Here is a 12,080-nt window from a genome sequence, read left to right on the forward strand (position 1 = left end):
TATAACTAATAGAAAAAAAATACGACATACAGCAGGAATCGAACCTGCGTTTCTCGGAATCCGCGCCCAAGTTAAAAATAATAGATTTTTTCTTATATATTTCTCAGAAATGTTTTCAATTAATGTATGTTCAATAAAAAGAATATTATGTTCTTAAATCTTGTGAATTATTCCTTGATTAAAAAAAATAGTTGATTAAATTATTATTGTTTTTGACTTTTGTGTTGTTTCATATGAATCGTTTATTGCAGGATATTCAGGCACATACGATATATAGATATCTATACCGTAGAATATATTTTATTAACTTCACAGATTAGTGATTCACTTAAATAAATGCAATTACCTTGTACTATGTTAAGGAGAAAAGAAAATAATACATAAATACAAAATAATATCAATGAGAAGAGTTTTATATATAGGTATATATTTCAAATTTTCCTTATACCTGGATTAATTTATGTCAATATTATAAATACACATGTCTGGAGTTGCATCAACTAAACCGACTTTGATACAACGTTTTGGATTCAGAGTAGGTACAGCGAGAATCTATATTTACCGGTTAATTATAACTGTATATTCCTTCTCAGTTACTGGAAATAGCGATTAATTTGTTGTAGACTTGTTTTTTTCTTTTAAACAATCCTCTAACGTCACTGTGAACTAAAATGTCAATATTTCGAAAATCCGTATAACACTGAAATTTGTTATAAAGGGGATGGTTGAAATGTACAGTCGAATCCTATTTGGGACGGGTTAGATTCTAGAAGAAAAAATCATTTTTTGACAAGAGATGAATGTGAATATTTCGTCACTGTTCTGGCAGAAGACACTAATTCGAAAAAATTACATATTGAGTTAGTTATACCAAAATGTTCCTTATTTCAAACTTTACCGTCTGGAAACCTTCATAATAAATAAACAGTCTTTATTTTAAAGTCATCCTTTCTACGATTACTTAATAAACTCACATGATAGACCATTACAAACATGTTAACAACTTCAAAGTCAAATTACTCAAAACTAGTATTCTCCAGTTAGTGTGTTCTACCAGAACAGAAACGATTTGTTCGATAAAAACAGTATTTATTAAAACGAATAGAGTATTTTTTTAAGATAGTTTATTTTCATTAAATAATTATTCTTAGCACTAACAGACAAATACAACTATTTTAAATATATTTGAAAGAATGGTTATCAAATCACAATAGATTAATAAAATAAATATTTAATTTAAATAAAATAATCGTTTATTTACAAAGTACATGAAAAACGTCAGTGATATAATAATATTATCAACATCGTTTAAAAATATTATGTACAATAAAACCTTGCCTAAATTTATTATAAAATTATATTTTTTATAAAAAATACAACACGATGTAAATTCAATTTATCTATATACCTACGTACAACTGACTTAATTTAGTAGTTTAAAAATTAATCCCGTTCAGATTTATTATATACTTGCCTATATATAAACTAAGTATAGATTCTAGAAAAAATAGTAGTAATGATAAATCAGTGTAATTTATAATTAATATGTTTTTAGTATACTCACCACATTAAATAATTGCTAATAAAAAAGTGACAAAAATATTTTAACTAAAAAAAATGGTGAATAATATAATTATCACGATATAAGTTTTATCATAACGATTGAGTATTAAATATTTTTAGAGATAAATACATATTATTTAAAATATTAAATTTGATTTTTCAGATATATTGATTTAAAGGTATGGCTTATAATTTATGATATTATTTGATAGGTATCTATAATTATGTTGAGTAGTATGGTTCAGAATATAATCGTGGAACTCCCATTGAGCTGGCTGGGGGTGGAATGGCTCTTGACAGTAGGAATCTCTTCGATTGCCGCTTATATCTATAAAGAAACACATCACAACAACATCAAAATTATTAGTTTTAATAAAGTTATCATATTTTTTGAAGTAGGTAATAATTTCTAAGAAGCAATAAACGTAATCGCTATTTTTTACACTTTAAGGTATTTAGGTACCTATGTTTTTATGTCATTTTAGTATATGAATACGTGTATTAATTAAGGCTCTAAGTACCAAAAACCAAAAAAACTGACATTTTTATAGAAAAGTGTTCTACATACTAACGACAATAACTTCAACTATAGTCTAAGTGCCTCAAGCAAGTCAAAAAAATACAGCAAAATATTTAAACCTGTCGACGTTATAAGTCCGTTGGCCTGTTTTATTTATAATGGTGTAAATAGCACTACAGTGGTCAACCTCATTCAATATAAAATGGCTGAAGATGGTGTGTTGACACTTGAGAGTTTTTAATACCTATAATTATAGAAGCTGGCGTGATTGCTTCACACTGTAAAATCACATTTTTCAAAAGGTCCGCTTCATGAAATTTTACTGCAATGACTCGGTATTTTGTAACTACAGGCAATACTACTTTTTGGTACTTAGAGCCTTATTTAATACACGTATTCATATTATATTATCAGTTTAGTTTTTCATTATCTAGATTCTAGAGTACTCTTTTCAAATGATTCAATTCATTTTCAATTTTTTTTTAACATATTGTGGACATTACAAATTATAAGTTTAAGACGTTCACAACATGACATTTAGAAACAAAGATATATAAATATAACAGTATTACATAAAAAAGGGATAAATGAGCAGATAAATTAGATAGGTACAAGGAAGTACACCGGATGAGTTAAGCAGAACCTATTTTAAAAATTTATAAAACAACGTCCACCTAAACTCATTCTCACGTAGGTGGATCATATCAATACCCGAAGCAATTTCATTGAACATAGTTATCGCCCTCCCAATTGGCATTACCAGTGGCAGGTTAGTTCTGCACCTTGGGAGAATAAACAACTGATGGTCTCTATTTATAAGATAGTTATCAGGGACACACAGGTCAACACTGCCCAGAATTGCAGAGTTCTCATTTATACCTCGTATAAGTCGAAAAAAATACGTAGCTAAATGAACCATTATATTATTATATCTTAATTGCCATATATCTTACTATGTCTTCATCAATTTTAATTGGATAATGATCAATATAACAACTTTTATCAATGTTAATAAAACAGATTTTTTCCTACATACTATATTATTCTTTTTCTTTTGACCATGTCCGATCCTAATAGGATCATATGGGCCTCCACTGAGTGGAGGTTTGTATTGACAGATTTTGTTTATACGAGAAATGGATGTCAGCCACTTGCTCAATCTTTTAGGTCCATACTCTGACTAATACACAAATTGAAAAACAATATGTGTACTTGTCAGATCCAGAATTCGAACCTGGGACCCAATATATAAGTATACGTAAAATATCACTAAGTATTCGAAGAGATTTAATACAGTAAAATAACATTGTACTTAACAACTTATTTTTAAAATATCATAGTACACGAGGTTCGAAGTAAGATAATTTTTTTAATATTATCGTACAATTTACAGTTTTTAATTAGATGATATTTACATTATGATTAATAACTTTTTAATTGAAAATGTAGTTTGACTTAATAATTAGTAGGTTTATATGTATATATACTTTCATGAGATATACTACTGTCATTATGTAGAACTTAAAATTCGTACATATTGGTAAAAACTATATTTCAATTGATTCATTTTTCGACATACCGTAGACTTTCGGATGCTGATACTTTATGACATTTGAGATGCAAATTTTAAAAGTTTATTAAAGTACTTACTTCGAATGCAGGCAGCAAACAGAACAGCTTGCAATGAACGCGGCTAAGACCAACAGCGCGGCGAGGGCGAGCAGCCAGATCTGCGTGATGGAGGCTTTCGCGGGAGGCGCTGGCGGTGCGCAAGCGCCGACGCCGGAAACGCGCCACTGCGCATAGGCCAACTCGAGTGACGCCTTTGTGTCGGGCGTCGCGACACTCTTCGCCTTTTCCAACGCCTTCCTCATCTGGGCTGGGTTCAGCGCTGTCTGGCCGCGGCTCAGTTGGAAACATGAACTATAAAAGAAAAGAAAAACGATGAGATTTTATGAAGTCGTTTGTGGTAAAATGACTCCAATAGTTTTATTTATGTCAACATAACATTGAATGAAAATAAAATTTTATGAGAATGATATATTTATAATTGTTTTTATTTTCCCCATTGGAGACCGAGTGAATTTTTGAGGATCACTTAAAAAGGAAGATTGATTACCAAAATTGATATAACTCATTTTTTTCATTGAATTCAAATAAATCCTATAAATATTTGTAGGTCTTAATTTTTTATATTTTTTATTAATATTTTAAGTTAATTTCGTATGTTGGTGGAATCAAGAAAACATATCAAATATAGGTTTTTGTGTTCTTTAGCCTTTTTTTACAAAATGACAAAGGTAAAACGTCTATGATAGAAGTAAATGATAAAATAATGATATACTAAAACTGGAGCTAAGTACAATACTCTTCAATATATTATATGTTTTTCTCACTCAAACACCTCATTTCAGTTTGGTAGGTAACTGATCATTATTTTGACAAATTTAAATAAAAATGGATTTTATAAACCAAATAATTCTTAAAAACTATATCAGACTCTATATAAATAACACAATAAAATAAAAGTTTCATCTATTCTGATAACTTCATCATTAAAAAAAATCAAAATATGATTAAACATATTTGATTTTCACCATCTCCCGCACCCTGTAATAGCGGCGCCAGATTGGCGCTGATTGTCTCCAATGTGTTAATAAACATAGGGAATATTTTCTAATAAGGATTAAACAAAATTTGAAAAAAATAAATACAAGCAATTTTTACCTCGTCGAACTGAAATCTAATGCATTATCCTCTTCAGCCAAAACCTGTGCATCAAACAGATGAAGTGCAAGACCTTCTGTAGCAAGGATTGTGCCAAGTTCTGATTTGAATTGACTCATGCTACGGCGGATTTCCGCGGGAGGCGCTCTGAAGATGAATCTCAGGAGATCTCGGTCTCTCACGATAAATATCTGGAAAAAAATATTAAATATAGGTATAATTATAATTTTTTTAAAATTTAAAACTGAATATATACAAGGTAAAAATATCTATTCCGTAATTATACAAAAACCATAATTTTGAAAAACTTCAGAAACAAACCAATTAGAAAAATCCTAGAAAAAAGTTGGACTGAATATGACTTGAATTCACATCATTCACTTTTTGGATGATCTCTTCTCTAATTTTTAAAACATCAAAAATAATTAATTATCACTATAAATAATATTTATTTTACTTTCTATCTAACGTATTTGTTTAAGAAATACAGATTGTGATATAAATTCTAAAAAAATATAAATTCGCGCTATTTGTCATTATGTTGAAATGTTTAATTTACTAGTTATTTATTTTCATAAGAAATGAGACTGAGTTCATTAGAGTTATAACTAACGCAGGTAATGTATTATAATACATCTTGTAAAAAAATAAGAGGATTTTAACGGTTATTAGAACATTGTATGAATTTGAAAATCTACCGAAATGTTTCGGATACCTACTAAAAAAATGGTTGATTAAATATGTTTCGCAGATTCAATGATGCATTAATTATAATTCTCGTAAATAGAGACAGATATATATTTTTGGATCTTGAATTTAATTTTTGTTAGAAAATTGTATGGTTTCATACACAAATCTACAGCAACATATTACTGGCAGTTAACATCATTAGACAATAGTCAAAACTCATCTGAATTATTGATATAAATATAACAACTATACACACATTGTTTACGGCTATGTTTGTTAAAGAAATGTGACTTGCCGCGGGCGAGATTGGATCGCAGTTCCGTATTGATTATTAAACTTAAAGTACCACATCAGTAAACTTCAAACTATGGAGCGCGTATTAATACAACAAAAAATGTATATATCAACATAATAATATATAATGGAAAAAAATATATGTAGATGACGGGGTTAAACAGTTTTCAGAATTTATAGTAAAGCTTTTTGTTATAAATATATCAAACTGTGTAAACAACGATCATTATATTTTTTTCAAAAAAAATCAATAGTATTTGTGGAATATATTTTTGAACATTTTCAAAATACAAATATCAATCAATGGTTTACCAAAAATTCTAAGAGGTGTCCCATAATGCACTCTCAGATCAGGCTGTAAGCCATAACATCTACGAAATTGGAGTAAGAAAATGAATGAATAGAACTATCTCAAGAATGGCGACTTTTTATTAGACAGTAGCACAAATATGCAACAAAAAATCCCTATATTTTACATATTATTTACAATTCCATAAAATATTAGCGTGAGAGATGTTTGAAAGAAGCTTTTTCAACTGTAAAGCACTACTTTATTTTATACACTTCATAATATTACTTCTTCTAAAACTAATTAAATTTAAACGTTTAACATTTTTTCTTCGTAATATATAATGATAATAACAATACAATGAGGTAGGTTGCAATTTATTATCCAGTAACAAAATTAGCAGTAATTTACCATACTCTCCCATTATCATTTTTCGTCACGATAAAATCTATTATATCTCTCTGAGGACACTGAGACGTTACAAATTAAATGACACTTATTATGGTCTTCTTTTAGGCACTCATTGCACTTACTTTCAAAATATTCTTATATTGTGTATAGAGCCTACTGCTCGACGGTAAGGAGAATTACGCCTCAGTTTAAATTGCGAAATTCACTTTTTCTATTTGTATCACTCCTGAGATATTCCGTACGTGATTCAATACAGATCAAGTTATACGGCGGGTCATGAGGGCTTCCTCGTAGATAATTTGAAATCGTCTTTAATTTAGGGAATAAAAATTGAAATGGTTAATATTTGCACTTTAAAATCTCAATAAAATATATTACATTACAATTTAATGTAAATACTTTCTACATTTTAACGATTCAGAGATTTCAGCAATTAGAAGTTTATGATTTAATACGACTGTCTTACCTGTACTATTATATCTGTATGTCTTTCTGGAAGATGTGAGTTATTCGCTCGTACGGTCAGTCTGAAAAAATAGATTTAAGATAAATATTATTTTGAAGTGCGTACAGGAATTTTAACTTAACTTTGCTTCAGAATAAACTATTTTTTTGGTACTTTTAGAGCTTACTTTATAATTATTGCTCTTACAAAATAATAAATAAAATTTATTGCAGTTACTTGAGACTGAGTTTAAAATGCCATAGTCCATAGTATAGAAATACTGATATTTTTGATGATTCGTTATTAGAAATTTTCTGAATTTTTGCCGGTGAAAACAGCATATTAATTACTATTGTATTCAGTTGCCAATTTTTAACCAAATGACCAATTAATCAGAATTACACTATGCTGAGTTTTATCCCACTGTAGAGGAGGTATTCATTATTATTTTTTATATACCTATGTATGTACATTTTTCGTTTGCATCAAAACTCACCTGAAAGACCCATCCACGAAATGTATGAGACTTTTAGTGGAGCTAATTTCGCCTGTTGCATTATCTATGCTGAAAAGTCCAGTTGCATTTTGACTGCTTCCAACGATCGGTGACTTGAAGGTTGTATTGAGGATTGAGTATGTGAGTGGCAGTGCCAAAGCGTCTTCGTCTTTTGCCCTCACAGTCAGGAGTGGGGTGCCAGCTGGTGCATTCAGTCTCACGCCCAAGGTTACATTGTCTTGAGAGAATATCGGTAAATGGTCGTCAATGTCTAACACTTTGACAAGCACTTGCATTTCAGAGGGATTCTGTAAAATGATAAAAAAGGGTCGTTCTATGTAGTTTTAATTTATTAACATATTATGTTTAGATTTTTTACAAACATCAATAAAATAGATTTTTGGGTTGTCACCGCGCATTATTTTTCTTTTTTTCCTCTAGGTTTCAGGCTTCTTGTAGAAACCATTCTAAAAAGATTGATAATGACCTCAATGATAACTCAAAAATATATTACGATAAAAACAACCATTAAAATACTCGTATCAAACATTATATCTATTAAAATATTGAATAATTTAGATTATGACGTTGATTCCTTTAAATTAATAAAAAAAATGTAGATTACATACATGTCAGATTTACGCTTGAAGGAGCCCTGTACTAATACATGTTAGGAGTACTACAAAAAAACTTATTAAACGGCATTTTACAAAATGGTAAATTAATTTATCCAATTAATTAAATGCTTCTGCGTTTACGTGGTATAATTCCATTTGCTTTAAAACTGTTTTTATAATAATTGATTTATATAGTATACGTTATTGACTAACTATCTTCAAGTATGTGAAGGTATGCTATTACGTATATCTGAAGGTTTTTTTCCATAAATATTTAGAAATTTTATATTTCCCGCAGCTCCCACCAATTTGAAGGCTCTGGGCTCTTTTTAGCCATATGGAAAATTCGGCTCATAAAAATAGTCAAATAATAAAAAAAAGATAAGTATTTAGTTTAAGACAAGTACACTAAAACAATAAAGATTAGGGTAACTTTTTTGATACAGTTCGGTTATGAGGAATACAGAAGAAAACAAATTGTGAAAATACCCGATATACTGGATTATTTGTTAGTTTGGGTTAGTTTAGGTTAGGTTAAGTTTGGTTAGGTTAGTAATAATTCAGTATATCGGCTATTTTCAAAATGTATTTTCCGCTGTATTCCTCATAACCGAACTGTATCCTCTTTTTTATTTCAAACAGATTATGAAATGTAGGTGTATTATAATATAAGAATATTTATTTAAAGGAAAATCGATATCTGTCAAATGTTTATAAAATTATCGCATAAATTTGAATTCAAGCTTGAATATTGATTTAAACATTCGCGCCTCAATGTAATATACAATAGTTACTGTGATGTTATTAGTTATTGTTCAATACTCATAATATTAATTACCTACAATCAAAATTAACTTTTGATGCTTTATTGTTTGCATGCATGATTTTATTATAAATTATGAATAAAAAAGTGTACTGAATTAGATTCATCAACAGTGTTTTCATTTATATACAATACAAATTATATGCGATACAAAGTAGTTGTGGTTTAGTAAAAAATCTGCTTTTACCAGTCGGTTGAATGGTTTTGACGAAGGATAAGTCCCTTTTTTGAAGCATCTAATGGCAAGCAGATGGCGTGCAGCAGCCTCCCTATCGAGTCTTCCTTCTGCGCTGATCACCGCTTTGTTGTCTTCAGTACGCTTGATGCTGAACAGTCCCAATTCATTTCCGGCTGCACAAAAATATATATATTACGTAATAATAATATAAACGTATACTGCTTTATTTGAAAAAAAAACTTGTTTAAATTGTCAAGTTGAATTTACTATACAGGCTTAAAATTATTATTAAATATTTTTTTGACCATGTCCGATCCTAAAAAGATCATAATATTATGGGATTTCATATAGTGGAGGTATGTAATAACATTTTTTTTACGAGAAATGGATGTTAGCCCTTGCTCAACTTATAAGGTCCATACTCTGAGTCCAAACACACATTGAAAAACAATATGACGTGTATTTTCCAGACCTAGAATTCGAACCTGAGACCTACAACAATATAAGTCAACGAGTAAGCCACTCGGCTTTCATAAATGATTACCTATCCAAAAATAAAACATGAAAAATAGCAACAGAGAACCTAGCGGAAAAATACGAAGCTTGCAATTTGAGATTTTTTTTTGATAATTTACAATTTCAACTGTATTTATTAATACATATGTATCTGAAAACATTACAAAGATTTTTTTTAATTCAAAGATAAACTTACAATTGTAAAAAAATGTAATACAATGTGAATTCGTTTCAGAGTCCCATCTTATTATTATATTATATTTTATGGTCATATTTATTATTAAAATTTAGTTTATTAAGTTTTAAAATTTTCGCCGCTTAGATTTTTGACTAATTCATAGTTTTAATATTTTTTATATCTATTTTAGAAAACATCGATTTTTATAAAAAATATAAATGTGTACAACTTGAAATCCTTTTTATTTATATCAAATCTAACTTAAATATTGGGACCATACCTAAATAAGATTTCATATAAACAAAAAGGATTTCAAATTACACACATTTATATTTTTTATAAGAATCGATGTTTTTTAAAATAGATAAAAAAAATATTAAAACTATGAATTAGTCAAAAATCTAAACAGTAAAAAATTGAAAACTTAATAAACTAAATTTTAATAATAAATATAACCATAAAAATTATGTAATAATAAGATGGGACTCTGAAACGCATTCACATTTTATTACATTTTTTTACAATTGTAAGTTTATCTTTGAATTGAAAAAAAAAATCTTTTTAATGTTTACAGATACATATTTATTAATTAATACCTATCAAAAAGAATTCTCAAATTGCAAGCTTCGTATTTTTCCGCTAGGTTCTCTGTTGGCACCTAATAATATGATCCCCCTTAAGGTTAGTATAAAAATCCATATAAAGACAGGTGAATTATATTTGACTATTTGTTTATACCTAATATGGGTAAATTAAAAGCTCTACATACAAAGAACTCGCCAATAAAAAGTCTTATTTCTCTCCTATAAGTAAAATTTCTAAAATATTTCATATCAAAATGTTTCTTCAAAAATTTTAACCATAATAAAGATAAAATACATTTTTGATGACGAACCATAATATTTTTACAAAAAGGAAACTGCCATTTTGTTTCTAAGCCCCTCAGTTTTATTATTTATAATGCTAATGCCTTAGGCTTAGGGCATGGTAGGCATGGAAAAAATAATTGTTTTAATTAATACGATTTCCATATTAGTAAGTACCTAGGTATTCTTTTTGTAAACTTTATGCCCAAGGCGAGGGAAAGAGATCATCCCGCCTCATTCTATGAATTTTATATGTAAACATAGATAAGCCGTTTATTTTTGTGGTCTTATTATTTAGATTTCAAATTCAGCCAAGTCCAAATTTTTTAATTCAAACAGCTCTTTCGTGTCTTAGTCACATAAATAAAAAAGTTAAATATAACATTATATATAATCTTAACAAGTTACACATTATTAGCTAATTATATAATTATTTATATAGAAATGTCGGTCATTTTGTTTTTATAATAGTGAACAGTGGTATAAATGGACATGGTTTGGTTAGGTAAGGTGGAAATGCAAATGAAAAAAAATGCCGAACTTTGACTTTGATTTACTTGTTATAGAATTTTGGGCAATTTCGAAAATGAAGAAATTTTAGAAAACAAATGTGGATTTGGCTGAATTTAAAATTTAACGACACATACTAAAACAACACGTATGCGTGATGCCTTTATAAAATAAAACTTACATATAAATACGTAGTCTATGGCACCATTTTCTCCGATATCTTCGTCAATAGCCGCAATTTCTCCAACAAAACTTCCAACAGGCATTTCTTCATTAACAGAAAACACCACGACGTGGTCATCCTAAAAAAATACAATTATTAATACATTTTCCCGAAATTCCAGGATTACACAGTTTTTAATTCGGGACTCCCAAATCATGAAGTCGATTGGAATCGAAAGATCGAAAACTCTAATGTCAACCACATGAGAATTGGATGAACACAAAAGAAAATTATGATCGAACTGGATACGTACGAGTATGATGTGAGTCAGATCGCAGTCTAGAATAATGACAACATTAATGATTTTAAAATAGTGTGGCTGCTTTCTGCAAATCAAAGGTAGCGTGTTCTGCTTTATGTGAAATTTTCGTAACGCATTTATGGAATATTTTTGTATCCACGCAGCCTAGTGGATTCGTGCAGATGGTAGAACAAACATGTTAGTTTGTGTTAAACATGATAACTCGTTTTTTTTCCAAATTGTGGACTGACTGCTTTCGTTAAGCATTTGTGTCGCTGAGTTGCAAAACCCGCTATAACACTTTTTCATTATGTTGAGAAACTCAATAAAAACTTTTTGAACTAAAAAGGTTTTTGAATGTTTCAGTAGTGTTATAGCGGGAATTGATATACGCATTCAGTTTGTTTCATAAATGACAGTTAATCGTAGCGGATTTTGAAAGAGGCGTTAACATTTTCATGTAGAGATTTTAATAACGAATCCATCGATATAT

General features: G+C 29.0%; 1 protein-coding gene across 2 annotated transcripts in view; it reads right to left on the reverse strand.

The window, feature by feature from the left end:
• Window positions 1-1,393: 1,393 nt before the first annotated feature.
• Window positions 1,394-12,080, reverse strand: part of Cad74A (cadherin 74A) — a 40,897-nt gene continuing 30,210 nt past the window's right edge. For both annotated transcript variants that reach the window (XM_085952241.1, XM_085952240.1), the window contains exons 18-24: window positions 11,305-11,425; window positions 9,063-9,226; window positions 7,436-7,743; window positions 6,961-7,021; window positions 4,811-5,001; window positions 3,734-4,006; window positions 1,394-1,891 (exon numbers count right to left, since the gene is read on the reverse strand). In XM_085952241.1, coding sequence (XP_085808367.1) covers window positions 1,786-1,891; window positions 3,734-4,006; window positions 4,811-5,001; window positions 6,961-7,021; window positions 7,436-7,743; window positions 9,063-9,226; window positions 11,305-11,425 — 1,224 coding nt within the window. In that variant the 3' untranslated portion in view covers window positions 1,394-1,785. The remainder of the gene's footprint in view (window positions 1,892-3,733; window positions 4,007-4,810; window positions 5,002-6,960; window positions 7,022-7,435; window positions 7,744-9,062; window positions 9,227-11,304; window positions 11,426-12,080) is intronic.

Source organism: Rhyacophila brunnea, unplaced genomic scaffold, assembly GCF_057557595.1.
Source record: "Rhyacophila brunnea isolate RB1 unplaced genomic scaffold, BYU_Rbru_1.0 scaffold_3, whole genome shotgun sequence".
NCBI classification, from domain to species: Eukaryota; Metazoa; Arthropoda; class Insecta; order Trichoptera; family Rhyacophilidae; genus Rhyacophila; species Rhyacophila brunnea.